The sequence below is a fragment of the Cyphomyrmex costatus genome, unplaced genomic scaffold, assembly GCF_001594065.2.
Source record: "Cyphomyrmex costatus isolate MS0001 unplaced genomic scaffold, Ccosl1.0 scaffold214, whole genome shotgun sequence".
Lineage (NCBI taxonomy): Eukaryota > Metazoa > Arthropoda > Insecta > Hymenoptera > Formicidae > Cyphomyrmex > Cyphomyrmex costatus.
This window is the reverse complement of record NW_017276192.1, coordinates 707368-731980: the sequence shown is the minus strand read 5'-3', so window position 1 is coordinate 731980 and position 24613 is coordinate 707368. Positions and strand designations below refer to the sequence as shown.

The 24613-nt window shown below is 30.8% G+C and overlaps 1 protein-coding gene across 1 annotated transcript in view; it reads right to left on the bottom strand.

The window, feature by feature from the left end:
* Positions 1–3811: 3811 nt before the first annotated feature.
* The window catches only part of LOC108773556 (elongation of very long chain fatty acids protein AAEL008004), a 34334-nt gene continuing 13532 nt past the window's right edge, over positions 3812–24613 (bottom strand). The window contains exons 2-6 of the mRNA XM_018539397.1: positions 19806–19878; positions 11963–12153; positions 5986–6123; positions 5136–5378; positions 3812–4561 (exon numbers count right to left, since the gene is read on the bottom strand). Of these exons, the coding sequence (XP_018394899.1) occupies positions 4205–4561; positions 5136–5378; positions 5986–6123; positions 11963–12153; positions 19806–19866 (990 nt within the window). The 5' untranslated portion in view covers positions 19867–19878 and the 3' untranslated portion in view covers positions 3812–4204. The remainder of the gene's footprint in view (positions 4562–5135; positions 5379–5985; positions 6124–11962; positions 12154–19805; positions 19879–24613) is intronic.

The following is a 24613-nucleotide window of genomic DNA, read 5'->3' as shown; positions in this document are numbered from 1 at the left end:
CTTTATGTTACAAATTTTCTTTTAGATTAGGCAAATTTCGCATTGAAGCTTATCATTAACTCCCTTATAGTATTTGAGTACGCCGAGTTTCTTTCATTTCAATCATTTTATTGTTCTCTCGTAATTTTCCCCAATTATGTACAAAAATATAATGAGAATCATTACAGAGCTCGTAACATTTAGGTACATGATGCGATACGCTGTTTCATTGTCGTAGTTTCTCACTTTTGATAGATCTTTCGTGCGCTTAAAAACATGAATGTAAAATGTGGTAGCATATCATACGCGCAGATCGCTCGTATATGTACATACATGTGAAGGTATCGCACTTTATTAGCATTATGCCCTAAAAATCTATATAGATCTTTGCATTTTATATTTCGTTAACCGAACAATATATAAAGAATTATTTTAGAAAAAAACAAACAGCAAATACATAAGGTTTAACACTTCAAGAATAGTTTAAGACCGGTACTCATAGTCAACTTCTATACTTAAAACTGTCTTAAGTACAGTCTTGAGGTGACATAAGCCAATTAGAGGGCCGTATTAAAATCTTAAGACATTCTTTAAGACGGTTTTAAAATGAGAACGGATTATGAATATCGTTTCATATTTAAAAAGAAATACGACGTATATACGTTGTCTTATTTCATACAAATTTTCGGAATTGTTTCATACGAACGTTGCTGGAAATATAAGAAAACTGAGACATTAGTAATTACTACGTCGTGAATAAGATTTCCTCCTGATTTATGAAAGGTTGAAGCTATTGGAAAATTGCAGTTAGCTCAATCTGGTTTCTCGTTAGAAAAATATTGTGGTGAATACGTGAGAAAAAGTGATTCGCTTACTTAAGTTAATAAAGTACAAAGTACAAAATGTAGCAATAATATTCTAGGAAAAGTATTGCATTTTTGTTAAAAAAATCAAAAGTTTTTTTGGTCTCCTACAAAAGTTATATAAGTTTTTTTATAATCCGTTCATCAATTGTTCAAAGAGAGATGCAAGTCAAACTTTTTGTACAATTTTTCAACTATATAGTGTACCTGTTAAGCAATATGATATTTCACTGACATAGAATTCAGTCCTAATGAGATTTATTATTTTCGCTAAAAACTAAAAATTATCTATGAAAACACCCATAAAAAAGTTATAATTTACACTGCGTTGTGTGATATCTCGTCAAATTTTCTTTCTTCTTAAATGTATTAATTAGTAATGTTATACCACAATACCGCAATATCACAACTTAAACAAGACTAACAATAAGATAACATAACACAATACGTACACAAACTACTATCTAGAAGTTTAATTTTTTAACTAGTTAGGAAGTAACTTTACTTTTTATCGTATTGTATTGTACGTAAGATAAAAAAATTGCATAAAGCTCTTGAAACGCTTGAGAGAATTCGCTAAATATTTTGTCTTACAATTAGTTTAAGTTTCCGCTTTTAATTCATATGAAATTTCGTACATGCTCTTATTCAATTACGGCAGTTCTTCAGATTATGCGTGTGCGTTGTCATTCATATTTCGTTATAATGGAGACACGAGAATGTCCTCTATTATCCTTATTCTTAATCGAAGCGAAAAAGCGAAGCTTCGATAAATGAACAGTGAATGATTAAATTGAAAATGAAAAATCGCCGACTGAAATGTCAATTCCAAAATGCACTATAATAATTCAGAAACACAGGGAACGTGTTCATATATAATAGATAAATTAATTCTATATATAATAATCTAAGGAAATATACATAGTCTCGTCGTTTTAACATTTTTATGATTCAAATCTGGGCTTATCTTAGTTATATTTTAAATACACTTCTGAATTTAATCAAAAGTCATTGCATTTGAATAAAGCAAGATTGAAATGTGTTACAAATGCGAAACTCGTTGTAAGCATTAAAAAAATTGCGAACGATTTTCAGTGAATATATTCGTTTCTGATTGTTCTGCGAGCAATCAAATGTATGTATACTTTCATGAGGAAGCTCATTATGACGAACACGATGTTGAGATTATAATTCTCTCATTCTCGTTCGCTAGAGCTAGCTTATCCGCCTGTAAAAATAGCCGAGGTTGAATTTATTACAGTCGAGAGAAACATTTTATCAGAGATTTTATTATGGATCACCATAAATAATATATTCATAAAAATAGGAAGTGTGTACAAATATATTAATCTTATAGTGCGACTATTACGATCTCTAAACATTTGCCCTTCCCCTCAAATATAGTATTATTCACGTGTATGTATCATATACATATCTTGAGACACATTCGCACTCGTTCGACTGCGTGATCAAACTTACGGATCACGTGTAAGAGAGGCTCATTACTCACAAAAGTACTCGCTCCCTTCCTCAAAGCTTGATTCCACGACACTAGAGCGTGATTTTCGCGATACAAATGTCGTATGCCTTTTCTGATCGATTAAAGCGCTCATATTGCGTCGTGTACGATAATAACAAGCCGCAGTGCAATTTTATACATTGTCGTTCGCATTTGAAGATAAAGCAATCAAAGGGACGAACAAACTCTTTTCGGCAGCTTACTATAGACATCATCGTACCATTAGTAGTAGAATCAAGCCACGTGGTGAATTTTGTGTGTGTGTGCGTGTGTGTGTGTGTGTGTGTGTGCGTGCGTGCGTGCGTGCGTGCGTGCGTGCGCGCGCGCGCACGCATGAAAAGTCTATGGTATAACCGATGAGGTTGACATATTATTAATAATTCGTAAAATTTCTTTAAAATTATGAGCGACATAAAGTAAAAATTAATTATAAATAAGCGATAAAAATAGAAATTGTCAACATTAAATAAGTTATCAATAAGTTATTCTCGGCAATATAGGATAAAATATAAATAACATACATGTTATAAGTATAATAAATTTGGGAACTTATTATAAAATAAAAAGTTTATTTTTTAAATTAAAGTAAAACAAATATACAAGATAAATTTAAAATCATAAATTGAAATGTTTAAAAACTGATTAAATAATAAGATAGCATAATTATCTTGAGAAAAACTAAACAATTATTAGAAAAAACAAAAATACGAGACATTTTACTTATTAATGATAATTTTTACGAATTATTAGCTTATATTGCCAATATAATTATATAGCCAACTTTGTTGTACGATACTTTGGGCGAATTGATTTGTACATTGATTAATTTGTAAGAACACCGGAGTTTTGAACACAGTCGGGGCTAGAATGCGACGGAGATTGGGTTGTTCCAGCCTTTTGATAAATCTGACCTTAGTCGCTCTCTTGTTTTCGTTCTCTTTTTTTATTTAAGTTAACCACATAGTATCCAAAGATAGAACAACCTGCCCAGAGTCAGTAATGATGATAAGAGAGAGGGGGAGGGGAGGGAGTTTAGTTCTAGCAATGTGTCTCAACAGGAGATGCCTTGAAAAATTACGTACGACTAAGAAACATCCACACTCGTATTCAATACGTACACAAAAAAAAATTGATTGAAAAATTGACGATGAACATTTCTCGTCATGTTGTGTGCGCATTAATGTTACCCAGCTTATTTTCACATTCACGCATTTCGTCAAATGTGACCTCATTTTTAATTAGCGTTATCAAACTAGTCATAATTTAGAGATTTTATAAATCGCAGTAGTTTTCGTATAACACCAAACACGAAAATCACAAAAGTAGTCCTTTAGTTTTTTTCACTTCTAATGTTCTTATTAACGATTTCCAATAATATTACAATATTAATGTTCCATTTTCATATGGCAGATGTCATGAATCACTAATTTAAAGATTTATGATTACGCCATATCTTACAAAGACTCGAAAATGAAGATTCACAATATTTTTTTTCTCAGCGATTAGTTATATCGCATTTGGTTTTTCTTCTTTCTTTTTCTATTAGTTTTACCGTCGAACATCATAACAGCCCTGTCGTCGATGATACTATGTTAGTGAACACAACTACTGCTCTGCTAGCAACGCAGAATAACGAGATATCTCGCTTTATACGTGCCAATTTTTTCGTCCGAGAATGTTGTCTCGTTGTTCTCCATACATATGAATGTAATTTGGCTTTATATTCTCACGTATAATTTATGGACATGTTGCGAAATGATTTCTCACGATAGCATGATAATTATATGATAAGACGAGCAGTTGATCGGCACATAAAAAAAAAAGTTCGAGCTTCCCATATGTCCTAAGCGAGTTTTTTCTCCGTGACGTTATTATTAGCGACATAACCGTTGTTTGTGCCGTTGCTGTAACAGCTGTTGTACTCCTTGTTGTAGATTGTAGTGTACGAGGATACACCGTTGTGCGTCGTGCTATCGTTATCGTCCAAAACTGGCATGCAAGCTCCAGCGGAAGTACCGTTTTGCATCTTTTTCACAGAATTTTTTCTTGAGTCATCCGTATATTTCGTCTTGTAGAAATCCGAAAACAGCCCGAAGAATAGGATACCGTGCAAGCCGATCCAGATCATGAAACCTCGCGGATAGTTGCACTCGATGAAGAACAATTGAAATTGATGGAACATGATCATCACAAATTGTATCTGAAATCAAAGAATAAATTGTTAGATAAGTAATAATAAAAAAGCGATAATAAAAAAACTTTATAGCATACAAAATGTGCGAAGGATCGCTGTGACTCGCAATATATCGATGTATTTTAAAGGCTAGAGAAATCAGTAACAATACTGACAGATGGGTAGGATTATAAATGGGATTTTAAATTGAGAATTCGGTCAGCGATTCAGCTTACAATTCGCGCTTTATAAATTTTATTAATTTAATTAATTTAACTGGACATCAGAAATGATTGCTTTTATAATTACAGTTACCTACATATCTTTTACAAGTATAAATTTTTAATTACCTGAAATCGTTCTTTTTAGTCCCTCAATTTATTATTGCGTTCAAGAAGTACAAAATAACTATTACAATCATTATTATCTTTTAAAAGTGGAATGTATTTAAAAATAGTAAGTAATAGTAATATAAAATGCTCAATTCGGTTGACGAAATATAATGTGAATATAATGAATATACTATTTGCAAAGAGTATGATATCGTGTAAAATTGTATAATAGACAAATTCGTAATAACGCGAGATAACATCGATCTTACCATTTGCATGGTAGTGAGGTACTTCTTCCACCAGATGTATTTTTGGAATTGCGGTCCCATCGCGGCTACCATGTAATAGAAATACATCACGATGTGTACAAAGGTATTTAGAAGGGCAAAAAATGTGCTGTGGCCGCCTGGTGCAAATTTCACCCCCATCCATACAGAAAAGGGCATTACCCCGTGATGAATTACATGAAGCGTTGAAACGTGTTGGTTCTTTTTCCTTAGAATAAAGAACAGCTAAAAAAAAATTATGCAAATTTTTCAGTTATTCTCTTCACTTTTCTCAGTATTTCGATAATTTGTTTAAAGTATTACCCAATAAAGTATTTTATTAATTTTCTAAAAATATAATAAATGCTATTTTGATTTGAGTTTACAGAATTCTATGTCTTTATAAAATAATATATATATTTATAGATATAAAACATTCATGAATAACGGGAATGTGTGACGATACTTTGTAATAATGTGGGGGGGGGAGAGAGAGAGAGAGAGAGAGAGAGATGTATAATAAAAAAACGGTGCTAGCTACTTTTTTCGACGGGTTATTCAAAGACTCTAATGCCTGTTTCCATCAATGCAGATTAACTTTAATCTCGGTTTAACTTACTATTAATCTTTTTCTAATTTTTAGAATTAGAAAAAGATGAAAAGCAAATTGAACCGAGATTAAAATTAATCTGCATTGGAGAAAATGGGCATTAGAGACAAAGATTTCAAATTCAAAGATACTTGTCAAAATTTATGTTGAAATTATAAATGAATTTATCGAATGGAACTTTTGTATTTTAACATCTGTTTTAGTCTACGCCACTCGACAAGTTAAGTGAAAATCGATACTCACCGTATCAAAGAACTCAGTAAATTTGCTAAAATAGTACCACCAGCAGGTTCTTGCCATTCTGAGGCCCATTGGGCTGGACGAATAATCCACCGGTTGGCAATGGATACTATAACCTTTCGCCCAACCGCTCATAAGATACTGAAACAATAATGTTTAAACCATTTAATTACAATGCTTACATACATTTTATTAAAGTTGTAACTATAACCAAGTCTTTCATAGTGAGTTCTTGACATGATCATTAGATGTAGTATGTTATGCAAGAGGATATCCTGGAGAAATAACAATTATAATAACACTTAAAATTACGATTAAAATCATTTTTCACTTTGCTAACAAATTATGCAACAAAGAAACTAATAAAATGACATAAAAATTCTTATTTTTTAAATTGTTTTAATTTTTACATAATATATATAAAATTAAAAAAATCATATTCCGTTCTTCTAAAATGGCACACAGAATTTATATATGACTTATTTAATTTATATAAGCAATATTTACAAATTTATGCAATATTAAAATTTTTGTATGAATATTAAAATTGTGAAATTTTTTAATCAAGTGAAAGCTGGGAAAGTTTTTCGAGTGATTTTTTGTCATTCAAATTGTGTATATTTCAACATTTTTTAAAATTGTATAACATTTAAGAATGTACAAAAGACTGAAACACGGACGAGTATGTACATATTTCTGCTAGATGAATGTATATAATTTTTAAATTAGCAGTTTGTTTCGTTGAATTTTATTGAATTTAAGAATAAATTCGTGTGGTTGAAAGGCGTCGGGTGTACACGAGATCGTTGTAAGCGTGGAATTAATTCGCTAAATGGCTTCAATTATACTCAGAAGTTGAAATACCGTTATAATCTGTTACGCATCGAAAAGACGATCATTATGTTTGCGGAGTAAATTAATTTTACACGCCCTACTCTCTCATTTACAATTATCTTTAGCCTTTTTGAATTACGTAATTCAAACGTGGATTGTAATCCTTTTTAACCGTGATTTAAATGTGAGATCGAATAAATTAAATAATCATAATATACAGAATGTTTGAAAAAAAATAAAATAATTGCACACAAATATCAAGATTCCTTTAATAACTATATTTATATAACTATATTGTATTTTTGTATGTTCTACTTATGTACTTTTTTTATCTATCAGCAATTCAAAATTAATAATATAAGTATACTTACAAGCTAAAAATTACATTTAACATGCATTAAACAGTATATAATACAAGTATACTGCATAAGTGATAAATTAAATACACAATAAACGAAAGATATATGTTTACATAAATAAATATTTTTTAATTTATGTAAACGTTTCGACCATTGTTTATTTTGGTTTTCTTCAGTACAAATTATAGACAATAAAATATAATCATAATTAAAAAATTGTAAAATTGTTTATATTTGCAAATACATATATTCGTTACCAATATGTGTAACATCATTGTTGTGATAATAGGTCACTTTGATAAAATATTAAAATTGATTGACTGAAACCATAGTTTCTGCTAATTGAAATTTTTAAACAAGACTTTAATTAAAAACGTTTATTTTACTTTAATATTATCATTAATCTTTAAACGTAATAAATTTCATTAACTTGTAATAATTTATTAACTTTTTCATGCTAAATGTTATTTAGAAAAGAAAAATCGTAATGATTAAAAAGGTTATCAATTAATTGTCTTTTTTTTATTGGTTTCTTTTTCTATATCTAATTTATTAATAGAGTGAAGTGCGATTTGTTTGTAATTTATAATTTTTTAATATAGTATTCTCTCGTAGCATGTATAATGATTATGTATAACCAAGTTATGCTTATCGTTGCACACGATTACAATTGACATTAAATGATAATCTTCGCGAAGTTATAAGTTTTTTTTATCGGTGCAATTAGTACCTTGTTATTCATCGATCGTTGCATATTGCTGCAAAAAAATACTGTAAAAATACGTAAAAGAAGCGTTTAAAGATTAATGATAGCTATTAATTTGGCACTGTCAAATATATAAATAATAATACAGAGAAAAAATAATATAGACAAGAAATGCAATATTAATGTTTAAGCATCACTCGCGATGCAAAAATTAATCATATGTAAATAGTTTATTCATCCTGATAAAACCTAATGATATAGAAATTTATACATGCATAATATCCTTTCTATATATCTAATAAAGCCAATAAAGGTCACGCATACAAATTTAACAGTTTAACGTCATTCAAATTTCTGAATACTCTTCATTGTATGCAAAATTGCTTACATATACAAAATGTCTCAAGAAAAACTTTAAGGCTAAGTGAAGGTTAATAAAAACTAATTTTATGTGTAAAATTTTCAAGATCAATTCAAAGTTAATAAGAATTCTAATTGTACGTCTAAATAAAGTTATCGTCATATCCATACAAAAGAACTTCAATTAATTAAGTAAATTAATGCCATAAATACGTATATTTAAAAGCCAAATTTCACTTAAATTCAATAAAATTCTATATATTAAAATTAAAAAAAAAATTGTTACTATTCGATAGATCTACGAACATCATAAATGAAATATGGAATTTATTAGCATAATCGAGTCGCGTATCAAAACGAATGAAGAAGTGATTTAACGGTAACTTTCTTGAAATGATAAATATATTTAATACTTATAAGCTTTTGTTTAGAACAATTAATTTTATAATGCATGAAGAAACTTCGTTTATAATCATTTACATCATCGTTTACGAATCGCTGATTCATATTTTAAATTATGATCATAAATGTCTATAATCGTGCCATAATGTAATGAATTTTACAAAAATTTAAATATTAGGAAAAATATTTCGATAAATTTAAATTAAAAGATTGTGTGAGAGTTTAAAGGGCAATTTATAAGTTATATAAAAGATCATTTGATTGAAAATTCAAGATATATGTAAAATAAATCATTATATCAATTTACACGAAGTAAAGAATTATATAAAATTGACAAAAAAAAAAGTATAAATGCTTTTTTCGTATTATTTCGAGATTTTTACTAAATATGAAATACAAAAAAAAAGCTTTGTCCAGTATTAATAATTTTCAAAAAATATTCTTAAAAAAAGCCAAGAAAACATAAATTTATAAATGTATTATAATGTAAATAATTCTGATAAAAATAATATTATAGAATCCATTTTACGCAGATTTCTCTTTCTACCTTTTTTAAATTTATGTAGATGTGCATTTGTACCGTTTCGTTATTTATTTATACATAAGTATACATACAGTCTTGACCAAAAGTATTAAGCAGCTATATTTTTCTTATTTAGCTGGAATTCTTTTATCTTGATTACTAGCATTATATTGTACATGGTAAAAATTATGATAATTAAAAAAGACTTATCCAATATGGCGGACGGAAAAGATGCGAAAATCTTAAAAGTTTTCCGATTTCGGCGAAATTTGGATTAAAGGAGCTTACGCGGACGCTGATTTCAAATCTGTGATCAAAATTAGGAAATTCCAAATGGTTAATCCAAAATGGCGGACGAAAGTGTTTCGAAATACATAAAAATTTTAAATTTCAGCGAAATTAGGTAAATGGGGGTTACCGCGAACGCTGATTTTGATTCCGTGTTCCAAATTTTTAAATTCAATATGGCAGACGGAAATGTTGCGGAAATCAATAAGATTTTCCGAATATGACGAATTTAATAAGACGCAAAGAAATGTAATTATAATTTAAAGCTTAATCGACTATGCTTTGGTGGAAATTTTGTAACAGAAAATTATATGGTCGTTCAAAAAAAAAAGAATCGCGCGCGTAGCGCTCTGTGAAGTTGGCACCCCTAAATGCGAATATTGGTAATATCATTATTGCATTCGTTTGTCCACCCGTTATTTTCTTTGGTCCACCCCGCAAAAAGAGGTTATACAAAAAAAAAAATTGTAACATCCCCAAGTGATAATTTTTCATAATTATGTACGGGTATCGTTTGTCCACTTTACAGAGCTGCTTTGTGAAGTTGGCATCTTAAATGCGAATATTGGTAAAATCATTATTACATTCGTTTGTCCACTGTTTGTCCACCCGTTATTTTCATTTGTCCACCCTCCAAAAAAAAGTTATGCATAAAAAAAAATTGTAACACCATCAAGTGATTATTTTACATTACTACTAAAAATATAATAAAAATAGGGTGGACAAATGAAAATAATGGGTGGACAATCACGTGCGCGTTGTGGACAAACGATACCCGTACATAATTATGAAAAATTATCACTTGGGGATGTTACAATGTTTTTTTGTGTATAACCTTTTTTTGCGGGGTGGATCAAAGAAAATAACGGGTGGACAAACGAATGCAATAATGATTTTACCAATATTCGCATTTAGGGGTGCCAACTTCATAAAGCAGCTCTGTAAAGTTGGAATCTGTAAATGCGAATATTGGTAATATCATTATTACATTCGTTTGTCCACTGTTTGTCCACGTTTGTCCACCCGTTATTTTCATTTGTCCACCCTATGCATATTATATTTTTCGTAATAGTGTAAAATAATCACTTGGGGGTGTTACAATTTTTTTTGTGTATAACTTTTTCTTGGAGGGTGGACCAATGAAAATAACGGGTGGACAAACGTGGACAAACAGTGGACAAACGAATGTAATAATAATATTACCAATATTCGCATTTACAGATTCCAACTTTACAGAGCTGCTTTGTGAAGTTGGCACCTTAAATGCAAATATTGGTAAAATCATTATTACATTCGTTTGTCCACTGTTTGTCCATCCGTTATTTTCATTGGTCCATCCTCCAAAAAAAAGTTATGCACAAAAAAAAATTGTAACACCCCCAAGTGATTATTTTACACTATTACGAAAAATATAATAAACATAGGGTGGACAAACGAAAATAATGGGTGGACAAACAGTGGACAAACGAATGCAATAATGATTTTACCAATATTCGCATTTAAGGTGCCAACTTCACAAAGCAGCTCTGTAAAGTTGGAATCTGTAAATGCGAATATTGGTAAAATCATTATTGCATTCGTTTGTCCACTGTTTGTCCACGTTTGTCCACCCTATGCTTATTATATTTTTCGTAATAGTGTAAAATAATCACTTCGGGTCTGTACAGATATTATATAAAAGTATAAGCACTTAAAAATTCTTATAAATCTTACGAGAATATGTTATTATAATCTTACGATTCTGCTTAGAATTTAGGCTTTATATATAGAGGTAGAAAAAAATTAATACTGTAAAAAAGATATTTATTTGCTTCAGAAGAATAATTTATTTCGAAATTTCACCTCAAAATGCTTTTAGCAATTATCATAAATGGACTCAGTAAAGTATTTCTTTCGGTAAGATTATCTTAACTCTTGGGAGACCTCGATTTCCCTCGAAATTATTCCACGGAACCGCATACTGTTGCCTGCTCGAGTCAACAGTAGTTATTGACCACGTCGAAACAAAAGGCGGAGAAATAATAGAAGGCAATTCTCCGTCGATCGTCGCGCGGGAAGACAATCGCGGTCAAATAGCTGTGATTACGAATTTATAGAAGTAATCTTGTCGATCTCCGCAAATGACGATTGTAGATCGTAAATTTTGACGAAAACTAGTACTGTTACTCCACCAATGTTTACTAATGGAAATAAAATGAATTTACTTGGATGTAAACAAATTTGAGATATTTAATTTCTATCTTCAAAATTTTATTTAAATAATTTCGTCTATTAAGAATATTTTATTTAAATAATTTCGTCTATTAGGAATTTATAGCATAAGTCCTATAATATTTGTGTGTGATTTCGATCTTATTATAATAGAACACGTATATATGTATGTGTGTGTGAAGAGTTCTATTTAGAAATTTCGCTGCCATTTGTAGTTATGTGTAGATAAATATGTGTTAATTAATTCTCTCAAGAGTGACAGTAAATTCAACGTTATAATATTTAAGAAAAATGAACCTCGTAAAATATCCACATGGAGAAGAGAGTCTGTAGGAAATTATACGTAATAAGGACTCCCCGAAGATCAAAAGGCTTTCTGTTTTCCATTAGTTTCGGTCCCAGAACCTTGCTAAAGTAAGCGTATGACAAACATATCGCCAAGGTCGGAAAAGGGCTGCTCATCATTATCCAATCATTTACCCTGGAATCTGGGAACAGAAAGAATAAAATATTAAATAACATATTAAACGTTAATAAAACAAGAGACAAGCACAGATAAAAATGTAGATATAATGAAGATAGACTGCACATATAAATCAAAATTATGATTATTGTTACAGAAAGTGAGGTAGGCTTGAATCTTGAATATCGTTATCGCTTTCTTCTTCTTCTCTCTCTCTCTCCCTTTCTAAATTATCGAGTTAAAGAGAGATGAAATATAAGAAAGATGCTAATATGTTTATCATGAAAATGGAAAATTCAAGCCATATTCAAAAAAGGATACTCAAAAATTTAAGCCTTTTTATCTAATAATAATTTCAACATACATAAAGTGTATGCAACTTTAGGTAGATTTTCGAATCGCCTCCGCCTTCCGCTGTCCCCATCACCTCATCGCGCGCGGTCTAAATGCCGCACGATCGGCACGATGCTCGAGCGACATTTGGACCGCGCGCGGTGAGGTGAGGGGGACAGCGGAAGGCGGAGGCAATTCGAAAATCGGCTGAAAGTTATATACACTTTATGTACGTTAACTTTGTACTGGCACCTTTAATTAACAATATATCAGTTACTTTTCATGGCTTATACTTTATGTATGTTCACTTTGAACTGGCACCTTTAATTAATAATATATCAGTTACTTTTCGCGTGGTAATATATTGTCATTATTATTAGATAAAAAGGTTTAAACTTTTGAGTATCCTTTTTTGAATATGACTTGAACTTTTCATTTTATGATATGATTTTTTTCGGATATCATTTACTTTTTAGAATACAAATATATCACAAATATATAAAAAAATGATTTAAAAATATTATATAACGAAAGAGAGTGAAATACGGTGAAAGAGAGGTGGTGGGAGGAGGGGGTGCGGTGGGTCGAAGATGATGAAGGTGTGAGTGAAAGGTGAGAGGGGATGTTAGAAAGTTTTAATACGGCCTTGAATACGGACAGAGAAGAATTGAGAAGGAGAAGGAGGAGAAGGAGAAGAAGGAGACATTTCTTAATTTTTCATTAAAATCACCACTTTTCGACTGCTTGTATCTCCAGAACGGCTTGACCGATTTAAAATTTTTCTGGCTCAAATTACTCGTTATTAAAAAGGCGATGCCGCTTTTCAGGACATATAGATAACGTTCGATTTAAAATTTTATATATTTTAGTAGTTATGCACCACCTCAAAATGAACTTTGGTGGCTCGGGATAAGAGACTTTGTAGTCTTTCAGTTCTTGAACATGGCTGGAGACACTACCGCCGCGTCTCCTGATTTTTTTTTCTAATCTAAGATCAGAGAATGCGCAATTTACACTGATAGAAATGTTTTGGTACGTACAACTATTTATTTCGTTAATATGTGACTATCAAAACCTTTCTTATTTTTTCTTACTTTTAAAAAATTGTATTTTAATATATCTAATAGTCATATATTAACAAAATAAACGATTATACGTATATTATATTTTTTTGTACATATTATTCTTTACAAATATTTCTGTCAATATATCAGTCAATGTATTACGTTTATGGATGAAAAGAAGTCGCGGTAGATACATTCGTCGTGAAACAATTTAAAAAAGAAGGTAAACATTTTGGGGAGAAAGAGTAAAGTAAAGCGAAATTCTGATCGCGCAGAGTATGTATATTGATGTTTCGCAAAGTATATCATATGTACATTGGAAAGTGGAGCGCGCAATAACAATTTAAAAGTCGTCTCCATATTATGCAATATCTCACGCGACGCGCACTTGTAACGGGGTCGAAATTCGTAACTGGCGATAGGAAGTACCGTTGCGGACAGGAATTTGTTACACCATTGCCACGACAATGTCGGATATGCCGATGTTGTAATATACCGGTATTGGCTATAAAATAAACTTATAGCAGAATGTCAGATCAAACGTCATTGAAGTTTCGCATTTTTTAAAAATCTATTAATTATTAATTATTTTAACATAAACAAAGAAGAGAGCTATATTAACTGTTTATTGATTTTTAAGTGAGAAGATGAGACGACTATAACAGCACAGATATAGTTTTCTTTGATACTTTGTTCTGGAAAAGGAAAAATAACCCACACTGTTGAGTTCATAATAATGTCAAATTCAAGGGCAAATTAGACTTATTTTGAGTTTAAAATCATTTCTATAGATCGTCACTACATGTTCCTATTCAATATGTCATTAATTTAACTAAAATAATGCAGTTAATAATCTAACTTAATTGTAAGTGCATATTATTATTTACTAAGTACGACTATAATATGAATGTTGCTTACTTTGAAATTAACCACAGAAATGAATTGACAAAGTGATTTATATTTTGACATAGAAAAATAACAAAAAGATGTTATTAACTCAAGGTATTGAGTTACCATTGCTTTTTGATATCTACCAATGTAGATGTCCATAAGTTTGCAAGTTCAATATTTTATATTCTCTTCTATCAATTTTAACCTATATAGAAGTATAACTGATGTATATGATTCAGTTTAGCTTTACCTGCTCAGAAAAGATAATCTGCGAATTGTAAAATAGCATGTATATAAATTAGATATTTATTTTGAATGTTTCGGAATTAGAAGATTTTGAAATACACGCATAAAAGAGGATTATTATACAAGGTTGTCAAATTTTTCACCCTAAAATTCTATCATTTTTCCCTGATTTCCAGACAAAATTTCATGATTTTCTCTGACTTAATATTTACAAATTTTTTTATTTTCGTCCTGGTTTAGAAACAGTTAAATATATTTTGTCGAGAAATTATTTTAACATAGCAATGTGAATTATTATTAATATTGTTGCAGATACTGCTTACATTTTTAATTATTAAATTAGTTATATAGTATTCTAAAATTGCGTACGTTGTATAAAATTTTCTGACTTTTCTCCGGTTTCTTCGATTTTGAATTTTGTGGCAATTCTGTATTATCCACGATGATTTTCAAGCAACAATATGTTGCGATCTTTCAAGCACCCTAGAAAGCGCCATCACCATTTTTCTATCCACCCTCAACGAGGAGGAAGCAGAAAAAGGCGCGAATGAGTGAACAGTCGCCTTCCACTAAATTACCTTCGTACTCGCGCGACTTAACGGATACCTATATGCGAGACCGATACACGGAACGATTTTTTTCTTTCTCTCTCTTTTCTCCCTCTTCCTCTGCTTTTTTCAACATTCTCAGCGAAACGCTTGGGCTCTTAGTCAAGACACAATTGACCGACAACTCGATTACAAGCTGACGATGCGACACAGCTTGTCATCAATATTATATGCTTCGGTTTTAGCACGTTGTTATTAATTAGCATGCCAATTTGATCGTTTAGTTTATGGTTACGAAAAACCGTTGAAAATATCCAGTGGACCTTACGTAAAGGTATACACACATCAATATTGCTGCAGAAAAGTTGGTACACAACAGAAGGTCTGTTATAATCGATGAGAGAATAAAAAAGCAACGCGAGAACGATGTCCCAATAACAAGCGTATGCCGGTTAGTATCGGAAAGGAAAGTAGGTGCAAGAGCAGGCGAGTTACGAGGCACGCAACTGTAATGACAAAGCGAAGCCGGCTAGGCGACGGTGAATATTGCATCAAATTTCGTCTATTCGTGCACTCGGTCGTTACGTAACATCTTTTGCGAAGACTTTGACGAAATCAACAATGCGGTAAAAGGGCGGGCATTGTAATGATCGAGCAGATGGCAGGCGCCTCCGCGTCTATACGGCCTACATGATTAGCGAAAAATACGAGTCCGTTACCGATTATCGATTGCCGACGTCGCTTCGTCGAAACTACATCTGATTTTTGGTAGGTACTTTCGAAATCTCTTTTCCGTCTCTCCGCATTAAAGGGAAGAAAAAAGGAAGAAAAAATCGATCGCCACACTAGCGGATTGCTTGCTTTCATCTAAAGTCACTAGATCTATAAAGTATCGCAATTGATCTCAGAAATGTTGCGTCAAAATGGCTAAAGTGCATATAGTACACGATTTGAAGTACACCAACGTATGAAGTACACATCGGGTGAATTGGGTGCACTTGTGCACCTTTACCCGGGCCGAATAATATCTTAAAAATGCTCAAGCTCATGCGGTGATCACACGTGTGACGTGTACTTTCGTGTTCTTGTGTACAGTTCTAAACTGTACTTACACGTATCCTTCGTGCATTTTTTTATGCACAAAACTTCTCTACAACAAATAAATCCATATTAAACTAAAGAACACATAAATTAAGCATTCCTACATATTCTTTTGTCATAAATAAACTAATTACAATTCAACAACATTAATTTACATACTCGACGGCTTCATTTTCACAAATAAAGTACGTATATATACAAATAAATAATGTAAATTTGAAATGACCGCGAGAGTTTGCGGTATTTTATAAATCTAGTGACTTTTATACTTTCATCGATTTCAAGACGCCGCGCCGCGGCGAAACGTCAGACGACACTGTGCAATTTTCTTGCTCTCGTCACGCCCCAATTAAAGATAACGCTGATCTTACCCCGTCAACGCCATATCGACGCCACAGACGTCCATTATTTACGTTAGCTCTCTCGTTCTCTGGAATAGACGTATACAGAATGCCCCGTAATTGCCGGCACGTGTTCGTTGCGAGATTCATCTTTTAATTATCTTTATACACAGTTCTGTTTTAATCACGTTAATAAATATTATAATTAAAACGACTTTCAATAAGTTATACCTTTCGTTTATTCGATTTCCTTGCTATATAGTAAAAAATATTTTGTATTTGTGTTAGAAACGTCACTCATGATTTTGTGAAAATTTTCTGTTGAATTTTTAATATATTTGAGTGTTAATTTAACATAATGTCATTACGTTATTTATAAATATCTTATATTTAATTGATATTCAATACCTTTTAGTGTCAAATAATAACATAATTTATAAGTAAACGTAAAAAAATAATGTGTTTTAAATTCTATGAATGAATAAAGTATAAATTTAACATATCATAATTGTTAATTTTATTGAAAAAATATGCTTCCATAGTTTGCTCATAAACCATGTCTTTTAACCATAATTTCGGTTCAACTCTTTGTCTAGTTCTAAAAATAAGAAAAAATGAGTAAGTCAAACTAATTGTAAGATTAAATTTAATCTATTAGTGTAAACAAGCATTACATTTCTTGCATTGTCATCAACGATTAAGCGTTTTACGTAATTCTGATTCAATAAAATATTTTCAGATCTGCATCTAAATTTTTAGATATTTCAGCAAAACTATTCTTTCTACATACGTATTTTTACTTTCTGATCTCTTTCATCTTTAATTAACTTTCGAGAAAGTTAAACGAATATTTGAAATAATCGAGAATGTAAATTTTGCACAAACACATCTCATCAATCCTGTATCTATTTATATCTATGAACCTTCTCTAATCAGTTAATTTGAATAAATCTTCCCGTTCTAAAAGCGTTCTAACTAACAGCTCTCAAGTTACACAATTAAAAATAGATTTCTTCAGAATTAAACTTCAAAGTAGCGAACGGATAAGATCTTATCACAAGTAGTGAGCTCGTTTTCGCTCTCGTATTGCTACGCGGATATCGCAAAAGATATCGGAACAGGAACCAAGGCTGAATGACTTGTCAGACTCGTATGGAAAACGGGGGGTCAAGGATTCCGGACGGTTCTCGGAGAAATTAGAAACGCGAACGCTTGCCGGCGTTACGACACGATATTGACTCGCGCCATGCCGGAAGATTCTGAAGAGGGGAAGGAGGGTTTCTCGTCGCTGCTCCATGAAAATACGCGCGGTAAACAGACTCTCTGGAAATCGTTGAAATTTCGGTTGTAATACTCGCGGGATTTCTGGCAAAAAAATCCATCGTTCTTACGATCTCTTAAATAAATTTGCACAACTTCTCTTTTATGGTCCACTCGAGCGGCAAAAATATCGGGTGCTAGATGCGATCTCCTTCTTTTTCATCTGTCAACATTATGTCATTTAATTGAACGTCCAATACTGGGCCATTTAATGGCGGGCCGCGTTACGTAAATGTCCTCTACTTCATCTTCTCTATTAGCATATTTGCGAAATTACTGGTATTACACAATACCGGTAAAGTAAGGAGAGATTTCACGGTGCGCGTATTACATTAATTCGTGAATACGTGGCTTATTAACACGATGATGTCAATATGGATTATTAAGAGATATTTCTAAATCTCATGAATTTATCAAAAACATAGTAAACAATTTTTTAACGCCATTCGTTTCTATACTTAAAAGGCTTTTAGTATGCACGTTTTTGTGCCGAGATTAATGAATAATTATCGCGATTGTTGTGAAGAAATATAAGACGAATTGTTAGTTTGAGAACTCTATGAACGATCGTTAAAAATTTCTTTATTTGCGTTAATTCATGTTCGTCAATATTTTTCCGAACATATCAATCATGACGCTGTGATGATCCTTCTTTCTTAATAATTTAGTAGCACACCGTGCGAAATCTTTTCAGAGAGAAAAGGCTGTGAATATTCCCTGGAGATTTGAATGTGACTATAGATATCTTTATATTGTATAATCGAATGTGTTGCGTGATGCGAACATTACACTTTATTTAAGAACAAATTAACTATAGATTTAATTATTATCACATTGCCACATTTCGCATCATAAACATTTAACGTATTATCTTAAATTTTTAAGACTGTATCAAATGTCACAGCACAAAAAAAAGTAATTGGAAATTTATACTTTATAAAAATAAATGCTATGTGCATATAAAACAGTTTAATAAAAGATCATATTTACATTTAATAATATAATTTTATACTTTAAATAAAAATTTGTCTATTTTAATTATTTATTAAAAATATGTTCTTCTACTTCTTATTGAAATAATTTTTGATCCAGATCTAAATCGCCAATCTCTTTGTATTACTTTAAATTTGTATTATATTTATGTAATATATACATTTCAAATGTATATCTGTAATTTTTTCATTTTATTAAAAAAATATATTCTTAAATGATAAGCAAAAGAATCTATTTTTATGGTTATGTGACTGTAATTTTCGATCTTTATTACGTAATATCTCATTTTGGAGTAATGACAGCGAGTTAGTTTTCGAAACGACTTTTGGAATGATAACATATGCTTGTAATATTTTATTTCGATAAAAAAGAATTGATATTTTACTCTTTCCATCCATTTTTTGTTAGCCTTTACAAATTTATTTAAAAAAAAATGCTAATGAGAAGCGCTTAAGTAAACAAGTATTTTATTAAAAATATTCTATTAAAATTCTATTTCGTGCGTATTACGTGTAGGCTAAAAAGTTAATTTGGTTTTATGTTTATGCGTTTTACAATTTCCGATTATTTAATTTTTAAATTAATGACATTGAGAGTGACTTATTGTTGCAAGATCGAAATGTTTGTTGTTATATATTAAATTTTATTTCGTAGATATATATTAAATATTTATTAATAAAATGTCTAGCACAGTTTATTAGTCATTGATTTATTATTTATGAATTTTATAGAAAAAGTCATATATTATAATTATATATGTAGAATAGTTTAAAAATGCAGAAAAATTGAGATGTGGGAGTTAAAATATGTTAGAATATTATTAAAACATATTGTACTTACCGGACTGATTGTCCATGAGGTCCCTATAACTATGCACCAGATTTGTCACTGCGCTCGTCATCTTGAATAGAATCTGAAAGTAAAATATCAATATATAGTAAGAATTATTTTTTACTTGTACTTTCTGTACAAGTACTGATTGTGTGAGTATTTTTAATAGAATGAGAAAGCCATTGTATACTGGTACTGAAACAGTGTAATATGGTGAGATTAATAATACATTTAAAAAACGAATTGTAACAAATCTTACACATTTAGAAAATTTAACATACTTTACATGTCCTAAGCACGCACGCACGCACGCCTATATATAAAAATATTAACATATAAATAAATAATAAAAATGTAACAATAACAATTGAAAAGAAAATTGGAAAAATTTTTTTCGGTAAAATTAATATTTATATTGTATGTTTAAAAGTTTTAGTGTGTTACACACTATGTGTGTTCAAGGAAGAGCTATAAGATTTTAAAATAGATCCCTATACTAAAGTTAAGTATACTAAAGTATACTTGAAATCCCTAAAAAAAAATGCAAAACATAAATTACATATAATTTTTGGATACATAATTAACGACAATAGACTTTAATCCTTTGAACCTCATTTGAGATCTTTCTGTTATAAACTGTTCGCGCGATTTTTTTTTATGAAACTTGACCTATATGATAATTTGATGCTTTGTTCGAATTAAGGTCAAAAGTAAAAATTTCAAAATTGTGAAAAAAAAAAATTCAAGAGATAACAAACAACATTTTTTTAAAATAATTCGATTATTATTAAAACTTTATTTTAAGGGGTTTTTAATTGTAAAGCAACATCAAGTTTCCAGTTTTGTTTCATTTCAATTAAGTTCATCAGTATTATGTAAACTAAATTTTCAAACTGACTTTTAATTCTGATTGTGAACATTAGCTCTAACGGAGATACACTTTTGAAATTCGATATTTTCAGGTTTCATTCGAAACCAATAATCTCCTAAAATATGAGTTTCACAATAATCAAATTTCTTTTTTAATTTAAATTTTTGAATTCTGAGAACTGAATTGAACGATTCCGAAAATCTCTAGAAAGCAAGATCTTTTATAAGTTACTTTGTTAGAAAGTTTATGTCCTCAAAAGATTAATATATTTTAAATTAATTATTTTGAAATAATTACCATAATGTAATTAAAATTATATATTATAAAATATCATGTCGACGATATTTTAGAAATCGTGTGAGAATACGTGGTATGTCAGGAATGTAAATAATTGTAACAATTCTTATTGAATACACTGTACTTTTCTTTGTTTAATGAAGACTGTTTTCTAGGATACAATGACTTTGAGAACGAGCGTTGAAAGAGTATGTAATATTTAAAAGAGAGTGTCAGTTGTTCTCTGCAAATAAGTTCTTTTGCTTAAAATTGCGGCAGAAATCAAGTTAATACAATAATAAAAATACAGTATACAGTGTACAAATCGAAACTATAATCTTGAAAAAAAATTATTACTTTTTTCTTTAAACTGTGTCTTGTGTATCAATTATTTTAGCTCAATTTTGTTTCAAGTGCGTTTTTTTTTAATACGATTACTCCTCCCAGTACCGATTTTCTGTGTCAAATATCGTGGTACATTGTCTGTTAGTGGGTCAAAGTAACGGTCACTCGTAGAATGTTCGAGTTAACATTTCGTCAAATCTTTTCATTGAACGACGACCGCGATGACGTTGCCATTGACACACTAAGCTCTTAGTGTAAGGAAGGTAGGCGTAGTCGAGCGCGACCGACTATATATGTGGGCGTATTTATGCGCTCGATCGTGAATACGAATCTACGTACATACAGTTACGTAGCTAGTTAATTCATATTTGATAAGTGCACTTAATGCATGCGAATCAGGCATGATGATTGTTAAAGCGGTGTAAAGACGGCGCCGAGTTGATTTTTCGCGTTGTGCAGCTATGAATAAGAATTATTCTTGTACGTCAAAGTATACGATCGATATGGTCATTAGATACGTTTATTATCTGTCAGTATGCTTTTACTGGAAATGTTAAGGAATTTGTTTATTGTGTAACGTTTTAGGATTAGATTGATTGTGTAACGCATCATGACGTGTATAGATCCTTGTCATTAAAAGTATTATGCGAATGTTTTCAATGACAAGGTATCCAATTAATTTTCCCGTAGCAATGGCTTTGTTAGAAGTCATCTTTCATGTCAACTCTTTGAATATCTAAGATATTCAATATATCCGAATAATTCATTATATCAATATTATTATATTACTAATTGCATTATATATTACATATATTAATTATATTACATAATTCCTAATGTACAATATAAACATATTAATTTATATATATATATATATATATATATTATATAAAGTGACATATAATAGAGTATGTTAAGTTAGCACCCCAACTATAGTACTCAGGAGTTCTGATTAGAGTTTCCACTTCCTTTTGACAAGACGAAGAGTTCCCTATAGTTAATAACAGGAGTTCCGCTCAATAAACATTTTTTTTACATATTTTAAAAATGGGGTGCTAACTTTTTATCGAATTTCGAGGTGGAATAGTTCTGAGCGGCTTAATAGCTTCAATTTGTGATTGCCTAGAGTTCCTGATATGTAACAAAAATTTCAAATATTAAAAAAAAAATTAAAAATTTTTGAAAAATTAATTTTTATATACAATAGTTCTAATGATAATTTCTGCTTCTTTTTGACGATACGAAGAGTTCTCTATGATTTTTAATGACATATGCGCTTAATAATAATTTTTTAATCATTTTTAAAAAATGGGGGGCTAACTTTTTAACGAAATTCAAGGTCGCATAGTTCTGATCAGTTTAACAGAAGTATTTTGTGAATACCTACAGTTCTCGATACATAAAAAACATTTTTGAAGAATAATAAAGTTTAAAAAAAATAGAAATCTTTAAAAATTTTTTTGAGAGTACCGAGTAGTTCTGAGTTGCGTTTCTTATAGTACTCGACAAGTTCTATCAAGAACTGTAAGGTGGGAAAGCGATTGGATCAACGGTTTGCAAGATACAGCGACATTTGTCAGAAGATCAACAATTTTTATAGAGTATCTCTCGGAAACCGTTGGTCCAATCGCTTTGAGCCCTGATACTTTTCGACAGAACTCGCCGAGAACTGTTCAGAATTCCGATCAGAACTACTTGGTACTCCCAAAAAATTTTGACTTCAAATTTTTTTCTAAGTCCCATGCCGAAAAATTTTTTATAATATTACCATAATATTATTATTATTTGTGATTTGGCTCTTATTGATCTCCTTTCTTTTTATATCGTTGAAATTTTATATCGAAGAGCTTTTTATATTTTGTAGCATCTATCATCATTGAATGGTTAAAAGAGATAATGTCGATAGCGCAATAAAGCATTTGCCGGTACAAATTAGGAATTAGCCGAAGTTTATCGAGTCGAGTAAATTTCTCTCGCGCTCTTTCGACGTGGCGTAGCTTCTCCGGTCGATTACGCGTATTACATAAACAGACAGGTGAGTAGACATCACTGGCGGGCTTCTTCAAAATAAAAAGGAAAAAGAGAAAAAGAGGAGACGGAAAAGTGACATGAGAGAGACCACCTTCGGTATCGCAAAGTGTGCCGCGAGAAAGTTACTATACACGATTACGACGCGTTAAAAATAATTGCACCAAAGTTAACTAGCATAAAGGAGGGCACAGGAGGAACATATATCGTATTGGATAAATATTTCGCATGAATTCTGCCTTACAAGGAAATCACACGGAGTGTTAAATTCGGATTTTTATGAAACTTTGTATATAAAAGATAAATTTGAAAATATTAGTTGCGGCAGAAAAACGGTTTTAAAGGGTGAAAAATCTTTTACTTCACTTTTTTTTGGTCTTATCTCAAAAACTGTTCAAGATATCAAAAAGTGTTATATACAAAAGTGTTACAACAAATTATCTCTATTCATTCAGGTCAATAATATTTTTTGAGAATAATTTTAATTAAAAAATTTTATTTTTAAAATATTATATTGACGTGAATGAACATAACTAATTTTTAAATATTAAATCTTATAGGACCGTATACATTTGAGAAACACATAATAAAAAATTGCCTTTAGCGGTCGAGTTGGATCTTAGATGCTATTATAATTCCGTGTGAATTTATATTATATATTACGTATGTAGTCTTTTAAAGCGCGCGCCGAACAATTTTTCGGTCTTGTAAACAACACTCTACGAAACTACCGCAATAATATCACGAGTTAAATTATCTAGCAATTTAACAATTTTGATATTTATAGCATCTTGGACCTTAATAATGTTGAATGATATATTAAAAATCTGTAAATAATTAATTTATATCGCGAAAAATACTACCTCGGCCGGAAATCGAATTCGGATCTCTTACATTCCGTGCGAGCGTCCTTACCAGTTAGACTACCGATCTACATACGTAATATATAAATTCACACGGAATTATAATAGCACCTAAGATCCAGATCGACCATTAAAGATAATTTCTTATTGGTTGTGATAGTACTTTTATTAATAAAACAATTTACAATCAATAGAATAGAATAGCTTTAAGGTAACATCACAGATTATTATTACATATTTATTTAACGGCCGACCTCGATTTTAATGAAACTAGGCTTATTCAATGCGTTTTGCATGAAACGAAAGAATCTGGCAGAAAAAAGTGTCGCTCTGCCCTACGAACCGAGATATTAAGCGTTAAAGTTGACGACTGTTCAGGTTAGGAAATCTGTTATACCGACTACATTTTCCACGCAAAGTAACTCCCCCCCCCC